The sequence below is a fragment of the Ochlerotatus camptorhynchus genome, unplaced genomic scaffold (genome assembly GCF_037179485.1).
Source record: "Ochlerotatus camptorhynchus isolate MF236.1 unplaced genomic scaffold, CSIRO-AGI_Acam_v1.1 ptg000062l, whole genome shotgun sequence".
Lineage (NCBI taxonomy): Eukaryota > Metazoa > Arthropoda > Insecta > Diptera > Culicidae > Ochlerotatus > Ochlerotatus camptorhynchus.
In genome coordinates, this window is record NW_027040552.1 from 2660261 (window position 1) to 2684721 (window position 24461).

At 42.1% G+C, this 24461-nt stretch overlaps 3 protein-coding genes across 3 annotated transcripts; 1 reads left to right on the plus strand and 2 right to left on the minus strand.

Annotated features, from left to right (window-relative positions):
* The first annotated feature begins 399 nt into the window (after positions 1-399).
* Positions 400-2334, plus strand: LOC135696832 (acrosin-like). Its single transcript, XM_065216347.1, has 2 exons — positions 400-1528; positions 1588-2334. Exons 1-2 carry the CDS (start codon positions 411-413, stop codon positions 2186-2188), a joined length of 1719 nt encoding a protein of 572 aa, XP_065072419.1. The 5' UTR covers positions 400-410; the 3' UTR covers positions 2189-2334.
* A 7982-nt stretch (positions 2335-10316) lies between these two features.
* Positions 10317-12331, minus strand: LOC135717537 (polyserase-2-like). The gene is made up of 2 exons (XM_065239668.1): positions 11198-12331; positions 10317-11136 (listed from the first exon to the last, which is right to left on the minus strand). Exons 1-2 carry the CDS (start codon positions 12313-12315, stop codon positions 10536-10538), a joined length of 1719 nt encoding a protein of 572 aa, XP_065095740.1. The 5' UTR covers positions 12316-12331; the 3' UTR covers positions 10317-10535.
* A 4085-nt stretch (positions 12332-16416) lies between these two features.
* Positions 16417-20246, minus strand: LOC135717572 (uncharacterized). Its single transcript, XM_065239710.1, has 3 exons — positions 19842-20246; positions 19017-19775; positions 16417-16617 (listed from the first exon to the last, which is right to left on the minus strand). Exons 1-3 carry the CDS (start codon positions 20244-20246, stop codon positions 16417-16419), a joined length of 1365 nt encoding a protein of 454 aa, XP_065095782.1.
* Positions 20247-24461: the final 4215 nt, after the last annotated feature.

Sequence of the window (24461 nt, forward strand, 5' to 3'; positions counted from 1 at the left end):
AAAGCGACTATAGTTTGGGCTGCTTCGAGTGACAGGTAGTGCATGATCTGTTTTCGTTTTTTCCGGGAAAAAAAATGCAAAATGCAAAATGCAACATTTTATGTTAACTAAGTGCTAATCGTTTTTGGGATACAATTGGGCGTAGTTCAATCAGGGTTTCTGGAATAGCGTACTCGTCAAAGATGAGGTACTTCAAGCGTTAAGTGATCACATGCCCATACAAACTTTATCTCCTACTCTATGATTGTAATCATTCAACCGAATACGGGAAAAGCCACCGGTTAGACTCAGCAGTAAAAACCCCAGAAGCTCGGGTAGAGAATAGTTTTACATTCTCATTTCATCACTTGTTTTCTCAAAGGGAAACAGTCAGTAAAGAATCGATTCCACCCTAAGTAGCAGCAACTGCAATGATGCTCCGCGTAATCACAGTGATCCTGTTGGCCGTAAGTGTGAAGGCTCAAGGTCCGGATGTCGAATTCGATGATAAGACCTGCGGACGTCAAATGGTACCAGTGGAGGGACTCATCAAGAACGGCTTCAAGTCCCGGCCCGGCGAGTGGCCATGGCACGTGGCGCTATTTCATCGGATTGCTAATGGAGCGAATTTCGATTACCAATGCGGTGGAACGCTGGTGCACAAGTATTTGGTGGTGACGGCTGCTCACTGCGTAACGTTGCGATCAAGTAGGAAACGAATGGCTCCAGGTGATATTCTGGTGAAGGTTGGTCGATTCAATATATCGGAACGGTATGAGGAACAGGGTCACGACCACGAAGTGGACCAGATAGTGGCGCATCGCGATTACAAGCCGTTGACGTATGAGAATGACATAGCAATTTTGAAACTGAAGGTACCGGTGATCTTGACGCCTTACGTTCAACCAGTTTGCCTCTGGAAGCGAGACGATGGCAAAGTTCTACCGAATTACCACAGGATGCTCGGAACTGTCGTCGGTTGGGGTCTGACGGAGAATGAAACGGTGGCGTCGACGCTGAACAAGGCACAGATGCCAGTTGTGGATATCTACGATTGTCTGAAGAGTGATCGATCTTTCTTTGGAAATTTTATTACCACGAAATCTTACTGCGCAGGGTTTAAGAATGGAACTGGAGTGTGTAATGGGGACAGCGGTGGAGGTATGTACTTTGAGAGTGAAGGGCAGTGGTATCTGCGAGGAGTTGTGTCTTTCAGTAGTATCGTAGATTCGTCAAGGATCTGCAATTTGAAAAAGTATGTTGGATTCACCGATGCAGCACTATACTTGGAGTGGATCTACGAAAATGCTCCAACAAACATGAACGGTGATCCTATTCTGGGGCATCCAAACGTGAGGCTGATCAATCAGGGAGATTGTGGTAAAAACGAATATATGTTTGGGTACCAGGAAAAGAAGAAGCCCATCATCCAACAGTACCTGTGGATGGCGGGTTTGCGGCACCCCTTTCAGAATCATCAGTATGTTCCATGCAACGGAGTTTTGATCAACAAGAACTACATTCTGACAACGACCTGTGTCGATTGGAAGTAAGTGTGTTTTGTTTAGCTTTTTAAGAAGTTATTTTGATGATATCACATGATTTCAGCGATGAAGTTTCAGTGACATTGGGAGATTTCAATACCGGCGAGGTGCGAGATTGCCATCCACGAAATGATGATCCATACTTTTGCTTGGATCCGGTACAGATAACCACCATCGCTGAATACTTCAAGAAGGATCGTCTGGTTTTAGCTCGATTGTCGATTCCAGCCATTATCGGCAGACGAGAACACATCCAGGCCATTTGTTTGCCCGTTTCACCAGAACAACGAGGTCGCGTTTATTCAAAGTACACCTTAACTGGTTGGAAGGAGTCTGGACAGGACTCCAAGCTGCTACAGCGAGCCGTCGTGGATTTGATCTATCAGAAGGCCTGCCGTGAGGAGATGGCCAATGTGTCGTATGCCAGCGAAGAGGAGAAGAATATAACCGATGCGATCGTTTGTGTACGGAACCGGGAAGATCCGAACAGAAGCCCACGTTGCGAAGACTACCAACCGGGAACTGCAATCCAGGCGATTGAGAAAAAATCCAATCGATACTTGTTGTACGGAATTCAGACTGGAATTTCCTACTGTAGCAAGCCGGAAAGGTTCATCGCTGTGACTGAGTACCTCGAGTGGATCCTGGACCATATGAGACCATGAAAAGTTGAGAAAGTCAATCGATAATGATCTAGCAAGGGTGTTTACGATAAAAATGGGATGAGCTATGACTTTGCGTCAAAAGTCGACCATTAAATCGTTTTTAGGAAACATTCAGGAAATCTAGCAAATCTTATAAGCAAAGCACTGTGTTTCTTTATTTTATTGTTCATAAAACTCATTTATTTAGCCGATAACTGGGCTAAATTGTTTATTCACTCCTTTCACCAAATCCTATATAGCTCCCTTCTTTTCTTTCAATCGCTGCTCAAATATTACTAGAAGTTTTTGATCACCCGATGTACGGTAACCATGTAGCATTAAAGACTGGCTAAAAGTAAATTGGTACACCCAAAAAGACCTGTAATTCGTGTTTCAATAAGTTTAAAAAGTCCTTTAATGGTTGCTTTACAGTACTTTTATTAGAGCTTCAAAGTTACAGCATTAGATGGTTACATTTCTCCAGTTCAAATGTCATCTCGAACCTTCCTCTTGATGGAGCCCATCAACGCCCGCACAGTGGAAACGGACACGGAATCAACGCATTTATTCCATTTTTCCTGCATTTGCTGGATGTCCTTGACTGCCCCGCCACTTCGTTGAAGTCGCTGATTCGAAATTGCCCAGTATTTTTCGATTGGTCGGAATTCCGGGCAATTTGGAGGACCAATTAGCTTGGTGAAAAAATCGATCATGTTAACAGCATACCACTCCAGAACCACCTTGGAGTAGTGGCAGCTGGCCAAATCGGGCCAAAAGACGGCTTTTGCTTGCGGATGAACGATAATACACGCTTTTTCAGGCATTCTTCGATGTAAACTTGGGATGTCATCGTCGAGGATGTGACAAATGGTTCCGTTTTCAGGTCACAACAACAAATCGCTTGCCAAATCATGCTCTTCGTCGCGAACTTGAATCAAGTGCAGCCCTTGTGTTTCGTCAAAACACGGTCGTACAAGAGCCTTGCACGCTTTTTGGTAACGGAATTCTGCTTCATGTGCCGGTTCGGATATTTACTGGCTTTGAACAAGTTGTATTCTTCCCTGGCAAGGATGTTCCGCACCGTTTGAAAGATGGCGTTGTACCTTTTGGTCACATCCCGTATAGAAAGACCGGGGTTGGCTTTAATATACCTCAACACCTTGCTGCGCAGCTGACGATCCCAAACTCAGGGTTTTCCTGTAGATTTTGAGCACTCGATAAACTGTTCTTTTCGGCATCTTCAGCACTTTTGCCAGCTTGGAACCGTACCACTCCGGATTTTCCAGATGTTTGTGCACAATATTTTGTCTTCTTTCGAGTTCCATTTGACGTTATTTCTGAACGCGATCGACTACTTTCTTAGGCCTCTATCTGTTTACTCACGCCAGCACCGAGTTAAGGGTGCGCTTTCATTCGTTGCTCAAGGCACTCCAGTCTCCCTACAGCCATAAAGTAGCAATCGGGAAATTCAAAGTCACTGTACTTCCACAATAACCCGATCTCGAACCGGAAGCCATGTGGTGATTTGCAGAATCTCCCTGGCCCGCTGATTGTCTTCGGACTCGAGGTTTTGTTGTATTGATAGCTCCATATTTTTCAGCGAAAAGTACTGCTTCACTAACTCGTGCAAGTCTTCGTCCTCACCTGCACAATGGCACATGTGCATGCTGAAGCATCGTTCCTTCTCCATCATCGCTGTTGGACCATTGATCGACCATCTCAGTCGCGTTTTGGTAGCGTCCAGTTTCCTTTCACGCCTCTTCAAGGTGACACTTAAATGAGCATTATCGTTACCAATTAAAATCTTTGCAAGAGCATCCTTGTAATCCTGGATCGGTAATCCAGCTAAGTATGGATAAAGTTTCACCGGGTCCTTATAACATAGAGTCTGCTTCGGTAATCCCAAGCTCTTAACCGTTCGAGCTTCAGCAAGCGTGAACATCTTTCGCTCTGTGACACTCGAGATGTCCACCTTCACCCGCTTGGAATGCTCTTCAGAACGAGTAACGTTAGCCGTCCAGGCCAAACACAGGTTGTCGGTTTTGCCATCGACACCTTGGTATTCAGCTAGGGAATCCTCAATCAACGTTATTGATTATACGTCAGCTAGAAACGCAAACGTAGTGATCGATCCTTCCCGTCCATAGAGTGTCACTGGAACAATGCGAAAAAGCGATCCCCGTCCGGAGTAGTGATACACCGCTCGATGTCGATGGATTGTTCTTCTTCGTACCGGAATGCAGCAATGGATGATGCCTATACTCACAACCTTCTATTTCACAACGTCCCTTCGACTTGCACGGGCGCCTGCCATAGCTTCTGCAGCAATTTCAATCGGTTATTGACGTCCAGCTTCTGAAATGTAGCACAGTCCTTCACTTTGTGCAAGGGATCTTGAAACACATGGCACTGCTTCCCCAGAGAACTACTTTCCACGAGCTTGGGGTGACTTGAGTTGTCCGCTGAATGTGGATTACAGAAATTCTTTTCCTTTGTTCTGTCGTGCTTCTGATGACTTCGTATCTACTATCAAAGTAACTACGCAGCGAACGATCGAAGATCGGCTCCCAGTTGTTGACGTTTGACCATCGCCCAGTCTAACTTGAGATTTGCCGGCAGCTTGTCCACCAACTTATGCAGCAACGTAGGATTGTTCAAATCTGCCCCCTGGTTACTAGCGTGCAGGTGATCGCAAAGGTTCTGTACCGCTATTCCGAATCCGATGAGCGTCTCGACTTTTTCGGGCTTCGGTACTTGAACTTTCCGCACCATCTTCAGTAGAGCGTACACCAATATCTCCGGTCTTCCATATAAGGTCTGTATTGTGGCTATAGCGCACAACTTTCAAAGCGTGTCCTCGTAGACATCGTTGCAACCGCATTAAATTTTCCGCGTTTGTAAATCCACAAGCGCTAGTGGAGTTGGTGAAAGAACTAATAAATAAAGGCCATTCTTCCGGGTTCCCTGAGAACGGAGGAAGTTGCTTTGAAATCACCTGACGTGCAGTTAGTTGCCCTGAAGTGGGTCCCACTTCGTTTACCGGCAGTGGCTGAACAACGGGAGGATAATACATGCCCAACAGGTAACCCCGTAGGTAAAGGACAACTTTTTTCGAGCGGATAAGGGTAACTGGGAAAAGGTATGAATACTAATTGCTATTGATACCTTTACACCTACAGACGTTTACACCTACATACGGATTGCTATAACTGCCCTGATTTACTGCCTGTATAGGTATCACATTGCCTTGCAAATTGTTTAGTCCTCCTGACGGATTACCCCATACCTGGCCCGAGCTGCCGCTTACCTGTGGAATCCCAAAGGGATATTGTTGAGACGTTTGATTCAACAATCCACCCAAATGATTGTTGGTGCTGTTGTCGGGAACGCTGGGCTGATTCGGTGGACCACCGATGGCCGCTCGAGGATTAGTTTGCGTCATTGGATACTTTGTATATACCGGCAGGAAGGAATTCGATGTTGGAGCCTAGATACCCAGCTGGCTCGTTTGGGTTTCCGCTACACCCGCGCTCGTGTTGCATACGTGTTGTCGTTGGGATGATCCCAGGAATGGTGGGGTTGAAAGTACTCGTGACGATAGCCGAGTTTTCTACTGGCTGGAGCGCTTTGGAATGCGTGGGATCCTGCACGGCAGCTGTTGAAGTTGACTTCGGAACTGCAACTGTTTCTCGGGTGGCTACGGTAGAATTAACCAACCCCCCTAGATGTTGTTCTCGCCATTGGATTACTTTACTGATGTTGCTCTGTAAGGATTTCTGGCTCTTTTACTCATCACATTCGTCATCACACTCCTCCTCTAACGCCCGGAACTTCTCCTGCAAAAACATTGAATCGATCTCGAGCTGTTTTTTCTCCACTTTATTTTCATTCAAAAGCCTTTCCGCTTCGTGACGTCTCCGTTGCTTGGCCCGTTCCAGTTCCAACTGTCGCTCAATTAGTTCCTTCTGTTCCTGGAGTTTCATCAGGCGAAGCTTTGTTTTGGTTCGGATGCTACTAGCGGATGTTCCTACGTCAGAGCCGGCGACGGTGGGTGATTTTCGTGGGTTTTTAGTGGCTTCGTCTTCCTTGTCGCCAAAGAGGCACTTCCGATAGAAAAAGTCCTTCTCGTTAATGCTTTCTTCCACGCCTACGCATTCAAAGTGCCACCAAGATCCACACTTGTCACAAGCGACTATCCGGCTGTTGTCGGATGTACCACAGGCCTGACAGCTATTATGGTTTTCGTCTGGCAGCTTATAGGTCTATTAGATCTTTTAGTTTGTTAGATGAGGAAATTTTCGGACTCTTTTGATGGGAAATGCTTAAAGCTGAGAGGGTTTATTTAGTTATTTTCCTTAACAAATTGGATTTTACTTACATCTAATGTAACCTCAAATCTCTATCCAACAAATTATTAGGCTGAAGACGCTAATTTTCTATCTGCTGTGGAACGTTACAGTTAGTATTATATTTAATTCAACAAATTTATTTTATTCATCTATATTTAACAACTAATAGAAATAACTTGCTATATAGATTTTACAATTCTCTCAACGTGTTGTTTTTCTTATTGCTGCTTCTTCTGCCTCTGCGCTTGACTTTCGATCGGACAGTTGACAGCTCCGAATCAAGCTCTCTCGCTGACACTGACATTCCCTGGGTTGACTGTGGTAACAAAGGGTGGTACGCTCGTAACTGCCGTAACACCTTCCAATCCTCTAAATAAATGTAATTATTAATCTATAGTAAACCGCGAGTATTCGGCCCCCTTCTACTAACTTAAGTTGTAAGAAATGATTATCTAAAATTACATGTAAAGTAATTTGGCTCCGCAAAGCTATCGCATTTGAGCCTTGACAAATAAATGGATTATAAAAAAAAAACTACAAGCGACAGCTCTATGGGGTTGTACGCAAAGGTGACGTAGGATTACGTGGTCTTATATAATATATCTTATTTGTTAACTGCAGCAGGAGCCTGGGTTTTTGTAGGAATAGGAACTTGAGCGGGGTCCTCTCTGTTTATACTCTTCAGTATGACGCGTTTGACATAGATAACCCACAGCCACTCACGAAGAGCTACTGATTCTGATCAATAGCGGTGTGGCTTCTTCTACCTTATATGTGGGCTACAGCTTGCTGCTTGCAGGCAGCCTTTCGTTGTGTATTGGAGAACACCACCACTCACTACGCGGTGATTGAATAAACACCGTTTGGTGAGACCGGATGGAATTCAACTTTGAAATGTGTGTCTGGGAAATCACTTTTCGCAGGCAATAAGTGATAAATTTAACTATCATAGTAAAAGTTGCACATTCGTGCAATTTTCAACACTGAACCTTTGAAAAATTATAAAGTCTGAAATTCAACAGATGCGTAGAAATATTTCTGATCGATGGGGATAAAATTATTGGAATTGGTCCAGGGGCAGCTGAGTTACTATCGTTCAAAATCTTTCATAATTTTGTTAAATGTTTCATTTTCGGTTTTCGCAAAATGTACCCCCATATAGAAATCACAGACCTTTATGCAGCAAATCAATCTTGAAGTTTCTTGAGAATATACTCTTCAAAAATTTCTCCAGGGTGGGCCAACTGGACAGAATCTAATCTTCATGAGGTTTTATTCGATGTAATAAAGGCAAATCTTTCTTGGCCAGGGTTTTATGAATGTTGTTTTACAGTATACCCTTGTAGTACTTTATTAAACGTATAACGTTACTTGGGATATGTAATACCTGAAATTCCAAGCAACAATTTTTGTTTTATTGAAGTTTTATAGCAGTTGATATAACCAAATTATAAAACCTTCACTGACGACCACATTGCTTTAACAATCTCCTGAGAACCGCAATACAGCCATGTCATGGCCAATTGGCCCAGTTTTAATGCAGTCATTAAAACTTGATATGCGAACTACTTTAGGAGCATAGGATTTATGCCAGTTTTATCACACTCTAGACGTGATTGTTAAAAATGAAAACATAAAACCTCCTCCAGGTCAGAAAGTTTTAACAGCCTTCTAATGACTACCATAAAACTATATTACAACCGCATAAATCGCTCCTGAAGAAGTTGATAAAACATGATACGCAAAACATTTTGACAACTTTGAAGGTTTTAAGTTGGGGTTTTTGGATGATATTTAATATTGAGAAATATTTTATTGTGGTTTTATTCTTTCGATGTTTGATGTGAAATCATGATCCTTGTCAGTTGGTAATAATGGCTGATATTATTGTACATTGAAAATAAGACGACTTTATTATAATTTTAAACCAATCTGTATATGCTTCACAGCATGCCGTGCAATATTTATGGTGATTATTATACCAAATAGGAGCATAAATTTAGTGCGCCATATGAATACTAAAATATAGGGATATTTTTAATTTGTCTGCATTAGCACCATGCATTAAAGAGTCATTCAAAGATTATCTATTTAGTACAAAACTATTACTACTGTTGAGCAATAACCAGTCACATATTATTTAATTATACATAGATGTATGAAAGTGTTTTATTGCCTATCAATTAAAGCGTAATTATTCATACTGTGTGAAATTTGTTCATACGGCGACATTTTTTTTCGTTATAACTTGCTACTCCTTAAAAATACCTCAATATAACATATTCTCCTAGATTGGAATTCTATAGCATAACATAAACCTAATGGTTGTATCTTAGCATTTCGTAGTCCAAATTGAGAGCGTTAAGTTATATTTAAGCTATATAACTAGCTTGCTGGTTTTATTCGGTACAGCGAATCAAAACAAAACAAAAACCATGACCACCTGTCAAAAAGTCAACATTCCAAGCGATCCTCCTATTTTCGCTTGTAATCAAGATGTAAGAAATGCTTATTGGATCCACTAAAAGCTTTTTCAATACAAGGTTTAAAGCCGTGATGTCAATACTAGCCATCTCCAAACGGATTTAGTGAAACTGTCGGCGTTACTTTAAGAAGGGTTCGTAGATCTTTCGGAAGTGTATCGGAAAGCCGCTTGTTCAATATTTTTAACAGCTCCTTCACCGCACTGTGCCTTATGTAGGGATCGTATAACTGTAGTTCCTCCATATTGTTTCATATTGTCGATCGTCTCATCTTCATTGTGTTCAGAAGCACTGAAGGGGTTTTCATTTCATGTATCTGAATAGATTTGTTTTTTATAATGACAAAAAATTTCAGAGTATTTTTTGTTGTAGCAGTATATTTCTTATCTGTGAATCTTAGGCCTCTGATAAAGATGATAGTTGTAATGAAGCTTTAATGAAGGTCTAAGACTGCTTCAAGTTTTATATCGGTCATAAAAAGTGTACCATAAAACATAATTGTATGTTTTGTTTTGGTTTTATTCTTCAGTTATAAGTAGTGATGCAGAACCACCTTACAGCTACCGTTAAAACTATGAAGTCTGAGTTTTAATTAAGTAGTCATAAAACAGTTTTATAGACGACTTGACGGCCTGATTTTATGACAAGCACACAAAACCGTAATACAACCACAGGCTGGAAGGGATGCTATGATAAAACAATGATAAAATAAGAATAAATCTTCCAAGCATTTAGATTGTTACTTGGGATGTGTAAGGCATTGCCAAACTCGCCGCCTGCATTGAACCAAATTGCCATTCGACCCCGATATCATTCGATCGGTCGTCGTCGCCGTCGTCATCATGTGTCATCGGGTCAGAGTCACCCAGAGCGTGTGCAGTATGTTACCCTCGTAGAATATTTTCCGCACAATAACAACCGGCGAACGATGCATTTCTAACGGTACAATTCCATTCACCTTGCCATCCCATTTCATTTAGCAAAAAATAACAACAACCCGCTCGGTCGCAGAAAGGCCGATGTCGTTCTGGTGTATAAATTTGTGCACTTGTGTTGATGAAAAAAAAAAAAGAAATCATTCACGCGCGAAACGCTCAATCGAACCACTTGGTCGGTCGCAAATTTCGGCCGGCGGAAAGGTCGAGAGAACGAAAAATCAACAACATACGGTGGTGGTGCATTTTGCACCAAAACAGCAGCAGCGCACATAACAACACCAATAATAAAAAAAAAAAGTCCATTGACTGCGCGCTTCCCGGCCGGCAAGGCGGCATTGACCTAATCGATTCGGAACGGGCCCCAAAATAAACACGCGTGAGTGTGTGTGCGTATTTGGAGGGAGGTGGCACCTACCTAGTAGAGGGCAACCGGTGGAGCGTGAAATTGATAGCAAATTATGAAACTTTCTGGCAAACGGGATGCGGTTTTCGGGGGACACTTGTTGATGGTGACGTTTTCGGAAGTTTTTAGGAGTTGATCATTTAAGTTTTATAAAAGTACTTTTGTTGATCATTAACGAATGACTTTCTCAACTTTTCATGGTCTCATATGGTCCAGGATCCACTCGAGGTACTCAGTCACAGCGATGAACCTTTCCGGCTTGCTACAGTAGGAAATTCCAGTCTGAATTCCGTACAACAAGTATCGATTGGATTTTTTCTCAATCGCCTGGATTGCAGTTCCCGGTTGGTAGTCTTCGCAACGTGGGCTTCTGTTCGGATCTTCCCGGTTCCGTACACAAACGATCGCATCGGTTATATTCTTCTCCTCTTCGCTGGCATACGACACATTGGCCATCTCCTCACGGCAGGCCTTCTGATAGATCAAATCCACGACGGCTCGCTGTAGCAGCTTGGAGTCCTGTCCAGACTCCTTCCAACCAGTTAAGGTGTACTTTGAATAAACGCGACCTCGTTGTTCTGGTGAAACGGGCAAACAAATGGCCTGGATGTGTTCTCGTCTGCCGATAATGGCTGGAATCGACAATCGAGCTAAAACCAGACGATCCTTCTTGAAGTATTCAGCGATGGTGGTTATCTGTACCGGATCCAAGCAAAAGTATGGATCATCATTTCGTGGATGGCAATCTCGCACCTCGCCGGTATTGAAATCTCCCAATGTCACCGAAATGTCATCGCTGGAATTGAAAGAAATCAAATATCAAAATAACGGACTAAAAAGTAATAAAAATCACTCACTTAAAATCGACACAGGTTGAAGTCAGAATGTAGTTCTTATTGATCAAAACTCCGTTGCATGGAACATACTGATTATTCTGAAAGGGGTGCCTCAAGGCCGCCATCCACAGGTACTGCTGGATGACGGGTTTCTTCTCTTCTTGATATCCAAACATATATTCGTTTTTACCACAATCTCCCTGATTGATCAGCCTCACGTTTGGGTGCCCCAGAATAGGATCATCGCTCCTGATAACTGGAGCGTTTTCGTAGATCCACTGCAAGTACCGTGCCGCATCGGTAAATCCCACGTACTTCTTCAAATTGCAGATCCTCGTCAAATCTACGATACTGCTGAACGACACAACTCCTCGCAGATACCACTGCCCTTCACGTTCGAAGTACATACCTCCACCGCTGTCCCCATTACACACTCCAGTTCCATTCGTAAACCCCGCGCAGTATGATCTCGCAGTGAGCAAATGGCCAAAGAAAGATCGATCACTCTCCAGACAATCGTAGATATCCACAACCGGCATCTGTGCCTTGTTCAGCGTCGACGCCACCGTGTCATTCTCCGTCAGGCCCCAGCCGACCACAGTTCCGAGCATCCCGTGGAATTTCGGAAGAACTTTGCCATCGTCCCGCTTCCAGAGACAAACCGGTTGAACGTAAGGCGTCAAGATCACCGGTACCTTCAGTTTCAAAATGGCGATATCATTCTCATACGTCAACGGCTTGTAATCGCGATGCGCTACTATCTGGTCCACTTCGTGGTCGTGACCCTGTTCCTCATACCGTTCCGATATATTGAATCGACCAACCTTCACCAGAATATCACCTGGAGCCATTCGTTTCCTACTCGATCGCAATGTTACGCAGTGAGCAGCCGTCACTACCAAATACTTATGCACCAGCGTTCCACCGCATTGGTAATCGAAATTCGCTCCATTAGCAATCCGATGAAATAGCGCCACGTGCCATGGCCACTCACCGGGACGGGATTTGAAGCCGTTCTTGATGAGTCCCTCCACTGGTACCATTTGACGTCCGCAGGTCTTATCATCGAAATCGACATCCGAACCTTGCGCCTTCACGCTTACGGCCAATAGGATCATTGTGATTACGCGTAGCATCATTGCAAGTGCTGCTACCTCGACAGGAATCGAAACTTTACTGAGAGTAGGCCGTTGCGAGAGCAAGTAAATAAATGAGATTGCGACACTAGTTTTAACGAGCTTCTAAGGTTCTCAGCCTGGTGACGTTCCGCGTTACAATCATTTAGTCTGTACAGGAACGTAATGACTCAAACCTGTTTGAAATCTTATATCCCATGCTCAAATGTCCTCTAATACGATTGTAAGTCTTGATAACATATCACTCCAAATGCTGTCATAGAAATACTGCTAGCTAAAAATTAAATAATCGCGGCAATTGCCCTAACCAACCGTTTTCAGTTAGTGTCTTTTCTTGACTGTACTCGTTTCAATGTTGTTTAAATGTGTAAATGTGTATTCTAACAATATCACTGACTGTAGAGAGCATCATTAGTTGGTCATTAACTTCTTCTTTGTCTGGGACATCATCACCAATGGCGTAGGTAGGAACCTTTTTTTTAGAGGGAGTCCAGTAGTAAAATTATGTTTATTTCTGTTGATTATGATAGTACATTGATTTAACATTTTAATTGATTAGCCTACCTGGCTCTTCATCTTTGTTTCATTTGCTTTTCTAATTTAATATTTGCGTTTTCGACTAGTTTACAGAATACCCCAGGGGGGGGGGGGGGTGTTTTGATTGTATTTACAAATTTGATAAGCTACCTACTTAATCTAAAGCTTAACCTAACGTGCCAGATTGCTAATGATCAGCTGATCGGATTGCCTACAGCAATCTGTGAACCTTTGGAAGGTAGCTGTTCTCCGTAACTCCAGCGTCTGAAGACAAGCCAGGCGATGGACCTCAGAGTTCTTCATTCGTGGTGGACTGTTATTTGATTATAGACAGCAAGCTTATTTTTCAGAGTGGATCGTTTGTTGATGAGTGAATATAAGGATCTCATCAGGATGTTACATTTGGTTTTTGTTTTGTCAATGTGTTCCCTGAAAAACAGCTTGCTGTCGAGTGTAAGGCCGAGGTACACTACCTCTTTTGACCATTCCATCATTGTGCCGTTCAAGTTGATGTTATTATTCTCAGACTGAACAAGTCTGGGTGATTTTGAGTGCGGTAAGATGATGACCTGGGTCTTTGCCGTGTTGATACGGATCTTCCAGCTGTTGATGTATTCAGACAGGACGTCCAAGCCTCTCTGAAGTTTGGCAGTCAGAGCTCCGATAACCCTACCCTTGTGTCATCTGCGAACAGTGACAACGATCCACTATCAGGGAGAGCCGGCATATCGGAGGTGAACAGGTTGAACAAGATGGGGCCATGGATGGTTCCCTGTGGGACACCCGCACCTATGTTGAAAGCATCCGATATGATGCCAATGAGAGAGACTCTGAATGTCCTGTCCGAGAGGTAATTTTTAATTATCTTCACTAGGAAGATTTGAAGACCGTATCGCTGCAATTTGTAGACCAGGCCATCATGCCAAACATTGTCGAACGCTTTTTCAACGTCCAACAGTGCCATGGCAGATGTTTTAGATACAGACTTGTTCCGTCTGAGCATGTTTGTTACTCGAGTGAGCTGGTGAACAGTCGAGCGTCCTTCACGGAAGTCAAACTGCTCCTCGAGCAATATGTTGTTTGCCTCGGCAGATGCCAGAAGTCGATAGTAGACTGTTCTTTCGAACAGCTTGGATAACCCCGAGAGAAGGCTGATGGGTTGGTAACTTGAAAGAGAGGATGGATCTTTCCCAGGATTCCGGATGGGTATGACTTTAGCTGACTTCCAGCACAAGGGGAAGTAGCCAGGTGGTTGAAGAATCTGAAACTCAGGTGTTTGAGTTCCAAATTCAGGATTTGGTCGAAACCTGGAGCCTTCATATTTTTAGATGATTTGGCATAGGCCAACAGTTCGTCAGCCGTAATCTTGCATTCCACAGGAAAGTTGTAAGGAATACGATGGAGGTTTGTTGCATTTACCGCAACTGCAGTATCGTATGGACTAGGCATGTTCAGTCCGAGATTATGCGAGTTGACGAAATGTTGACCTATAGCATCAGCCTTCTCTTCAGGGGTTATCAGATGAGCAACTGAATCATTGGGTTGATTCAACGGCACAAGTGGGGGAATGGGTCTTGGCTTATTTTTAAGGATTTTGGTTAGCTTCCAGGAGAGAGCTCATTTTGTTACTAAAGTCCTCATTTCTGAGGTCCATCATCCTGGCTTGGATTAGTTTTGCTAGACGGTTGCAATGGGTCTTCAAGGCAGGCAGTCCAGTACGTTGGTACTGCCTACGCATGATATTACGGAGTCTGATAAAGTTTTTAGTGGGACTATCAAGGTTCAGAGTATTGCTCACCTGCCTGGATACTGGCACGTGTTGTTCCCTGGCTCGGGATATTGCCTCCTCCAAGGAAAGCAGGCATCGGTCAACGTCAACGGGGGCGTCCGGATGTACTTCATAGTCGACGGCTTCGTCAACACAGTGCTGGAACCGATTCCATTCAACACGATGGTAGTTTCACCGGGATGCTTGCAATCTATGAGCCGAGAAGCCTACTTCGGCCACCACCGGGTAGTGGTCCGAGCTCAGCTCCAGGAATGCCACAGGTTACGAGATGTTGTGTCTCATGTTGCTTACGAAGATGTCGATGGTCGCATGAACCCCAGACCGACTCAGCCGGGTGGGAGTGCCCGGGCCCAGATTGTATAGTGGCCCTCTTGCAAGTCATCATTCAGGATGGTGCCATTTTGATTGCTCCGACTGTTGCCCCTAGCTTGGTGTTTTGAGTTTAGGTCGCTAGCGATGATGAAGTTCTCGCTCCTCCGGGTGAGTTTGATGATGTCTTTCCGGAAGGCCACTGACGACCCGTCCCTGATGTTAGTTTGCTTGGGGAAGCTTGGCATTAGTCGGCAACTGATGTTCCGTCTAGCAGCGATGGCCACTTCCCCACCCCCGGAGCAGGTGCGGTCAAGTCTGACGAGCCGGTAGTCGGGAAGGAATACGTTCAGGCTTCAAGTGCGCCTCGGTGATAATAGCAAAATCGAACTCCTTGGTATTGAGGAAATCGAATAGCTCTCTATGCTTGTTCGTCATCGAGCAAACGTTCCAATTTGCAATTATTATATATTATCGGTCCATACTTGGTGACGAGTGAAAAGGCAGCATGAAGCTGTTCAGATCGAGTCTTGCAGGTTTTCAGGATGACGATCACCTCTGCAACCAGCGTTACTAGTTCTTCCGATGTGAAAGGAGATTCGTCAACTGAATCGCTTGAGGCAACACGGGGATACGATAGTGCAGGCGCCGAGGCAGAAACATGATCTGGCAGGGCCGCTACGGCAGTGAGGCGATGCTGAGCTGAGGGAGCGGCTCGTTGATTGTTGATGGGTAGGCGACGAGGCTGGATTGCCGGATATTGTTCATCCGTGATGGCTGGTGGTGTGCGTTTGTTTCGATGTCGGCCTGGATGGTTGCTAGTTGGCACCTGATGTTGATGAATTCCGTTTGCTTGGGGCAGTCCCGAGTAGTGGCACGGTAAGTACCGCCGCAATTCACGCACTTTAGCTCGATGTCATCAGCTTGAACACAGGTCGCTGTCAAGTGGGCCATAGCACACTTGTCGCAGCGTAGTTTTATATGACAGTTTTTCGTGCCATAACCGAAGGAGAGGCAGCTTGTGCATTGGGTCACATCACGGTGTTGCGGTTTGTAGAATTCCCAGTCGATAAAAACCTGAAACAGGTCACGTATGTTGCTCTTCAGCGCAGCAAGGGTGGTGGAGCCCTTCATGAAGTGGACCAGAAACAGTTGGTCACGATAGTTGGTATTGGGCATAGGCTGTCGATTCATTGGGTGGACTGCCTCTGGTTTTAATCCGAGCCTCACCAGTTCATCTTTTACGGCAGCCGCTTCGTACGACGGCAGTCCCCGTAAAACAACCTTCAATGGTTTCATCGAAGGCAAATCGTGGGTGTAAAACTCCACTGTGCTGCTCTTCAGCAGCTCACCAACCGACTTGTACTGCTGTAGGCTGGAGCACATGATCTTTCTTCCAACGTTACAGATCTTGAATGGCGGGAACAATTTGCGTTTTGCCAGTTCATCCCTAAGCTGGGCGACGTCCTTCATCGGGGTAAACAGCGGGGGAATCCACTCTTTTTGAAAATTTCAGCGGTGTAACCACCGCCGTTTTCTACTCCGAGCACCGAGTATTGGTTGCTGCGATTTTCTGCGTCATCCGAAGCAGTGCTGGCATCCGTTTGGACCTTCTTACTAGGGCCCTCCGTTGCAGGAGCAGTAGTACGCTTGCGTAGCGATGAAACGGACTAAAAAAACTCGATAGCGAAGCGAACGAACGAACGAACTATATTGCTAGACGGTCTAGCAACGAAATGATGAACAAAACCAGTAAATCGTTGAACCTTTATTTACTGGAGGAGGCCCAGGGGGCCTGTTTATTTTTGTAGTTGTTAAACTCATGAAAATGCTATTTAATCATTGCCATGTTATCATCAATTATCATGTTCATATACCGTAGAACCCTGTTTGTTTGAGAAGCTAAAATTTAATTTAAACGGCACTCACTTAGAATTGTTTTTAACTGGTACCCCTACATAGGTGCTCGATGGCGCTACGTACCCGTGTATGGCGTACGTACCAGTTATCTAAATTTGAAGCGAGCGTCGTTTAGTTGCAATTTAAGCTAAACAATCTAACGAGGCTCTACGGGATGCATCAAGTCAGGTCAAGCTAGCTCATACCTTATATTGCGAATGTTGCACCAAAGTAGACTCCTGCGCTAAAAACAGGCCTGCCGTGGTGGTTACTCATGATCAGTGGTGGCAAATGTACGCTTTTTGCGAAACCATCGTTCAAAGCGAAACAAAACAGCCAGCACAAGGGCGGTCGTGTATAGTTACATTTCAAGCGAACGGCGGAGATAGAGAATAGATAAAATGTCGCAGCCTATTCTTTTCCAAACAGTTTATTGTGATGAAATGTTAGCTTCCAGCTTGCATGTGACAGTAAATTATCAACTCCGTTATTTACGCAACATCTATGTTTATTTATTTAGAAATTTATTTATTAATGACTAGGCGCCATCGGCTAAATGATGTACCCTAAACTACACGAAAAGTACTAACATTCACAAGTAACATTCCCAAAGCTAATTTGATGTATTCAGGTTTTATAGTTGATTTAGATAAGAATTGAAAATATAACATACACTTAAGGCGATTTTGATTGAGTAATATTGGTTTTATGTAAGTTGCGGTTTTATAATATCCTAGAAAATCCCTTGGAGAGCATAAATAAATTTCGTTTTACTTGAGAATGTTCATGCTTATAACAACTCTTATGATGCACTTGAGGATGTTGTCTGACGATATGATTTATAATGGCAATAAATCTACATCATAAGTGCTGTATAAAACTCCTTGAAGAATACATTGATTTACGCTAGTTTAAAGGATCTTATTCAAGAGCACGACAGAACAACACATTTTCTTTCGAAATGGAGGCACACAAATGGAAAAAAATTAAATCAAGTGGAGTGGCGGACTCAATGTCAACGGTGTCCAATAAGTCGTCCCAATCTAAACTGGAGAGCACAGCATGCTTCAGATATCACAAAATACTTGACACAACTAAAGCTACCATCTGAGATACATACATACATAGGAGCATGAGAGGTCTCGACTGTTTAAATCATTGGAAGGGTACAGAGTTTCGTACATTTTTGTATTATATAGGTATAGTAGTTTTGAAACCTTTTTTACCAGAAGACGTATACGAACATTTTTTGGTCTTTTTTTGTGCCATAACTATTTGCTCAACCGATTCTCATTCTCATCTTATTGACCTAGCAGAATCGTTGCTTCAACATTACATTGAACGGTATGTTGATATTTATGGAGAAGATTACATCACAAGTAACGTTCATAGTCTCAGTCATCTTATAGAAGATGTTAATCGTTTCGGTATCCTGCCAAGTTTTAGTGCGTACCCTTTCGAGAGTAAACTATATCAGATTAAAAATTTAATTCGAAGTGGACATAAACCCCTAGCTCAGGCGGCAAAGCGAATAAGCGAACTAAATCAGCTTGAAGAAAATTGCAAACCATGTAACACAGTTCATGCAACTCCAACGTTGAAAAAACAAATTCGTACACCTGAGTCTGATGATAAGTTTGCTAAAATTGAATTCGAAACATATTCATTAGATAACAATGCGGCCAATAAGTGGTTTCTTACTAAAAATAATCAAATGGTTTGTTTCGATCACGCTTCTCAACAAAATGGGAATATCTTAGTTTCGGGTAGTGCACTAAAACACACCAGCGATTATTTTGCAACACCTATAAAATCAAATCATTTACACGTCTTTTATTCCAGTAGTGAAAAAGCTGCAAAAACACAATACACACAATTAGACATAAAATGTAAGATGGTAGCAATACTTATACCAAACAGAAATGTAGGGATGGTATTCATACCACTGCTCCACACAATACATTAAAAGTGATTATTATGTAAGTTGAAAATTATTTTTGAATACGGTAAATAAAATCCAACATAACGTTTATGTTAAACCATTCATTGTATAATTACATTGTACATTTGATTTCTATTTATAGGATGGTTCATGTGACACTGTGGTATTCGCATTAGGAATACTGTTTGACTGATTAATCTCAGAAGCATGCGTTGGTCCAGAACCAGCCCCAGATTTGTTGTACTTCATTTTTGTAGGCCTGTTCTTATGCTTCGACGTCAGGAACTTTGAGGAGAGTCGCTGCTTACTGTTCTTAAGGATCGTTTTGAAGAATTTGTCGCAATCAAGCTCCGAAAACTGATTGTCAGCTTGTACAATCAAATTCAGAAACAGCGCACGTGTGTTTTTGAAGAATTTCAATGGTACTTTTGTCGTAGCATCTCCACAAGTTGACGGCTCCTGCTGTGAATTTCCATCAGCCTGTCCCATCATTCCTGTCCATGAGCACTGAGTGAGAAACTTTCGGGTGAAAAAGTAATAAATTAACTTGTAACAACCATCCGTTCCTTGAGCTTTGCCAGTGACGCCGCATATGTAACTCTTTCCACATGAAAATTGCTGCATCAGTGTTTCATCCTCCAAAGACCTTTCCAAAGCTTCCAGTTCATCCACCGAATCGGCTGGGGACAATACATGCTGAACATGCCGTTTAGCCAAAATAGCATCATTTTGGGACGCACTGTAATGGCAATGAGTCATAGCGTATTCCTGTCCGGTTTGAATCTTCGCTAGGGCTTGCATGATTTTCGACTGATTTTCCAGAATAGTACGTTGATTTACCAGTACAGTTTCCAAGTTTCCATTGTTAATTCCATCGTAACCAGGCAGTAAGAAGATTTGGGATGATTCATTGTGTTCTGCTATTCCCTCCGTGTGAACGTTTTCCGTGACATAGAGCAGTTGTTGATCATTCACAGGAGCTGTAATCTACGATTGAAATAATGAATGTTTCTCAATTCTCAATAAAAGAAACTACTTGATTGAAATACTCACACATGCATTGTTGACAGGATTGGATTCAGCGTTGCTTTCCGCTTTAAATTCTTCTTGAGTGTCCAAGAGGTTGTTAAAGTCTTTCGCTGCAAATACTTTCCTTGAGGGCTCACGACGCACACGCTTCTTTGGAGGTGCCAGTGGAATATCTTCCACTTCGGTATCAATTCGTGTTTCCATCCGATCAAGTTCATCATCAGCTTCCTCACGTGTCTTAAATTCCCTTTTCCTGACACAGTTCATCTTTTCCCATTTATCATCTGCAGTGGATGTTTCGATCTGGGACAATTTTCCTACCAGGTGCTTTTTCGGCCACCGCAAGATTCCATTGGCTTCCCAGCCGCTAGGTACAATACTAAGGCAAATTTCCCCGGCTTCAATCGTTTGAATAATTTTGAATGGCATCCTGAAAACGACTAAATCTTTTAAAAAGTCATCGAATAATACACTTAAATGCAATTTACTTACGCGACATCAATTAGGACAACAAACAAAAAACGGAGAATATGTGGAGTGTTGGTCGACCATAAATAAACAGCTGTCAAATGACAAACTCGATGACGAGTTTTTTCTAGCCTACTGCGACCTACATACCAAAAGGGTCTAAGCGGTATAAGAAATATTCCGCTGTAATTAACCAAATAAAATTATTCATTGCAAATCACTTTACTTCTCAAAACTTTATATAACATTTAATTACATCGCGATGTTTTCATTGTACAGTTCTACGTAAGTGTGTCGTTTAGAATAATTAATAAAATCAAGATGGAATTGGAATCAGTAACAACAATTGATTATAAGACCTCTTCATTTGAACGTTAATATTTTTATTGTTTGTGATAGAAGCACTGAACTTATGGCGATCTTACATAAAACTTATCTGTCTTGAATATCAATCCCTAATTTTATTCAAGCCATACTGATCTTATTCAAGAAAATAACAAGGTTAATTGAACTTATCACGCTCCTCCATAGCTCTGTGCAAGAAAGATTAGTCTTAACAGAATCTTGTGGGGGGTTTATTTCAAACCATTGAAAATAATGGCGATAATACTGCTCTTGACATTCTCGGAATGGTAGCCATTAACACATAAATGACAAAAATAATCTTTTGATTTCAGTTATCCCAACTGATTTTTACCGTTCCTAATAAGGTCCTGGATTTGACAAAGGAATCTGCACAATTCCTTTCAAAATCATAAAAAAAATCTGCCTGTTTCAAATGTATCATTTTGCCAATAAGTTTATTTTTTTATTTTTAAATAAATCAATATTTAAGCAATATCATCGAGGTGCGTTAAATTTTTCGAGCTTTTGTATTGCTTAACGACGGCAAAATAAATATAGCATGGAAAATCACTGAACTACAAGCTCGAAAATGATCGTCTTTGCTAATACGTCCATGTCCAATTTTTATTCACATCGTTATTGGTAAAGGAATACCATATAATCGAAGAATTTATGACTCGAACAGATTCTTCCATCTAGAAACAAGCTGTCTATCTAGCAAAAACTGGAACATGTGAAATAAACTTATCACGTACTGGAAGCATTCTTGAAGAGAAAAAACATAAAACTATGGCAACTTGTCGTAGTTTTATCAGAAGTTTAAAGAGATCTTGAATGCCATTATAAGCATGTATCGATAGAAATGTCAAGTTTTAAGCGAACCTTAAAAACTAGTATTGAGAACCTACTTTAGTATGGGCCTCTTTCGTCTTATGAAGGTTTTATGGCTGTTTTGGAGTAGCTTTGTAGAATAATTAGTTTTATGTTCAGTTTTATAGAACTGTCTTGAAAACTTCTTCAAGTGTACCATAAAATTCATTTTGTTACTTGGGTAAGGCGCGTCCCTTTGTCAGTCGAAATTGGATTCCTTAGCAACAAAATTAAGGTATGACACCGATAATGACAATGCATCAGAACCCTAGTCTTAACCACTTCAAACTAGGGAACAACGAATAGAAGATTAGGAATCACATAGATGAAGACAACTAACTCATTTTTTTCCTTGTTTCAAGATCATCCTCGGTAGACAAAGCCAAGTCTTGTCACTATCAACAAGGCATAAAAAGTAACAAGGACTAAGATGTGTTCCTTGGATTACTGAAAAATCCTGTTCCCCTAGTTTGAAGTAGTCAGGACTAGGAATCGGTGGTAGATCTTACATCCCGTAACGTACCACGAAAAGGTGATCTACCCACGTTACGGGGTATGCATCAGCTTAGTACTTAATGTCACCAGTAGCGGCGGGAGGTGCCGATCCAGTCTCACCAGAGGAGTGGGCCCCTCGCATATGAAAGGAGCTACCCAACAAACATTGAATGTAGAATAAGAGCTTATTCAGGCAACAATAAGCTTTTTCAGCTAAAAAATTGCTTATTCAGCTGTTAATCAAGTCAAATTGTTTGTTGGGTATGTCTTGGGCGGTTACAAAGCAAAGATCCAAACTGTGGTTGTTCTGGTTAATAACATGATTGATTTGAGTTAATGCGGCTGAGCTGTAATTGTCCAGAAGGAGCAAAGCGTTGGAATGGATGACAGTGTGATCCATATCAGGATAGAGGAAGCCGTTGCGAATTATTTGAGTTGTGATGTGATGTGAATGGAACCCACCATCAGTGCAAGGATGGCCAATGTCTGCAGATACTTTACCGGTTGTAAAGTTCTGCCTGATGGTTTGTTGCAGCAGGGTGAATCAGCTTCATTGAAGACCCTTGGAGGACAAAACGACCAGATGGCCATCTGTAATCATGCGACAAGGGACTGGCAAATCCACGAACCCTCGTCCAGTCAACAAATCCTTTGATTCCCTTAGGCTGCCACCCAACCCAGTATATAATATAATGTTTTAACATATATGATTTACAGTAAAGTTCTAAATGAATCCACATGAAGCATCCGTGCTATAGTTGCATTGTAGTTCCAATCAAAGACGGTTTGCTTGATGGGGATCAACATAAACTATTCCTGCCTATGTAGAACCAGTTTGAAGTGTCCATATGTAGTGATCCTCCGGCTTGGGATAACAGATAATCGGCTGTAGTCGATTGCTGGATCCGAGTGAAGGTAGCCCAGTATCAGGTAGCCCAGTATCAGGTCCAGCAACTTGCAATTTCTTTACACGAATACGATAAACAATGGAATATCTTGGTTCCAATAAAGGTTCCTCTTCGTTTTCAAACCGTATGTCAGCGGCAAATCACAGTCAGTACAGCAGCATGACGTACAGCTAGTATCCCTTGGGGACCGGATGCAGATCTCGCAGGGCTTTTTCTGCATAGATGGTAAGATTTCTTTTGAAACGAATAATCGAGTTCTATGCCATCTTCGAAAATGTAATTTGGTTAACCAAATAAGGATAAAAAAAAACTCCGAGAAAAAAACGAACATGTCATGTTCGTTCATACGCACAGCCTACTCCGTTGCGAATTTTTTGAGTGGTTAGTAATAAGTCTTATCATTCACTAAAAAAATTATCCATGTGAATCTCACGTAGCTTTCATGTGATCACATAGCTAAAAATCTCACCACAAAATCACTTGAATATTATGAGGCCAATGAAAACGTGATCGCATAAATGTTATTTGAAATTCAGATGAATTCCATTAATTTTGTTTATGGATGAAAATCATTTGCGATTCCAATGGAAACTACATGAAAACTATTTTCGGTGTTGAATTCCGTGCAATGAACATCGAATAAAAGCAGTAATTATCCAGAAATTAGCTAAATTCGACATGACATAAATTTATGTCGCCGTTGGTCTTATTTGTATCTTTGTGTGAAAATGTTCTGTCGCTGGCAGAAACCAGTTAAGAAATATTATGACATTTTTGCAGCTTGCCAGTTTATGTTTGTATGTCTTCACTATGGTCATTGCGAAAAGCGTCAATTTAAACCCAATACTCGTGCCACCACTGCTCATGATTACTCCATGAGTAGCCAGCTCTGAAAAGCTTTTCTTTTTGTATCAATCAATCTACATGCGTTTCTCTTATAAAACCTGTGCTGCAAAATCGTTGGTGTAAATAAGGGGGGCTTGGAGGCTGTCTCCCTAGAAGTTATGCTAGCCCACGATGGAAAATGAACAGGTGGGCAGGAACTCACAGTCTCCCAGTGTTGGTGAGTTCTTTGCCGTTAATGTTCACGAAAAGTTCACTATTTTGCTATACAGAAATTCAAAACAAAAATTTTATCTGCGGATTTGAACAGTTTTTGACCTGTTTCATACTACCGGAAGGTGTATGCTGGTCACAAATGCCGTGCCAAACTGATTTCCTACTCAATTAATCAATCTTTGATGTGAAATTCGCTAATAAACACGAGGCGCATTTCGTATAGCAAACATGCCATAACAAAATGGGCATGGTTCATTTAAGTAAACAAACTAACACTTCTTCCGACTGTTACACCTATGTATTAGCCGTCTCGATGCTAGCCCACCCAGAGAATTTAAAAAATAAATACCGGAACAAATTATTTTAGAATTTCTTAAATAATTGCCTATTCGCGGCAGATGATTGACCTTCATGTATTAACCTCTATTTTTCTACATGCAAACATCTCGTAAAAATGATGAATCTCTTAGTTTTTTGTTTTCCAATAATTTTTTTAAGG

What these genes read in the sequence shown, in the direction of transcription:
- LOC135696832 (XM_065216347.1), top strand. Translation starts at nt 411, where the DNA reads ATGATGCTCCGCGTAATCACAGTGATCCTGTTGGCCGTAAGTGTGAAG. An exon ending in ACGACCTGTGTCGATTGGAA is followed by an intron (nt 1,529 to 1,587) that starts GTAAGTGTGTTT and finishes ACATGATTTCAG; the next exon opens with CGATGAAGTTTCAGTGACAT.
- LOC135717537 (XM_065239668.1), bottom strand. Translation starts at nt 12,315, where the DNA reads ATGATGCTACGCGTAATCACAATGATCCTATTGGCCGTAAGCGTGAAG. An exon ending in TCAACCTGTGTCGATTTTAA is followed by an intron (nt 11,137 to 11,197) that starts GTGAGTGATTTT and finishes TTTCAATTCCAG; the next exon opens with CGATGACATTTCGGTGACAT.
- LOC135717572 (XM_065239710.1), bottom strand. Translation starts at nt 20,246, where the DNA reads ATGCCATTCAAAATTATTCAAACGATTGAAGCCGGGGAAATTTGCCTT. An exon ending in ATCCTGTCAACAATGCATGT is followed by an intron (nt 19,776 to 19,841) that starts GTGAGTATTTCA and finishes TTTCAATCGTAG; the next exon opens with ATTACAGCTCCTGTGAATGA. An exon ending in TGAAGTACAACAAATCTGGG is followed by an intron (nt 16,618 to 19,016) that starts GCTGGTTCTGGA and finishes GAGTTTTTTTAG; the next exon opens with TCCGTTTCATCGCTACGCAA.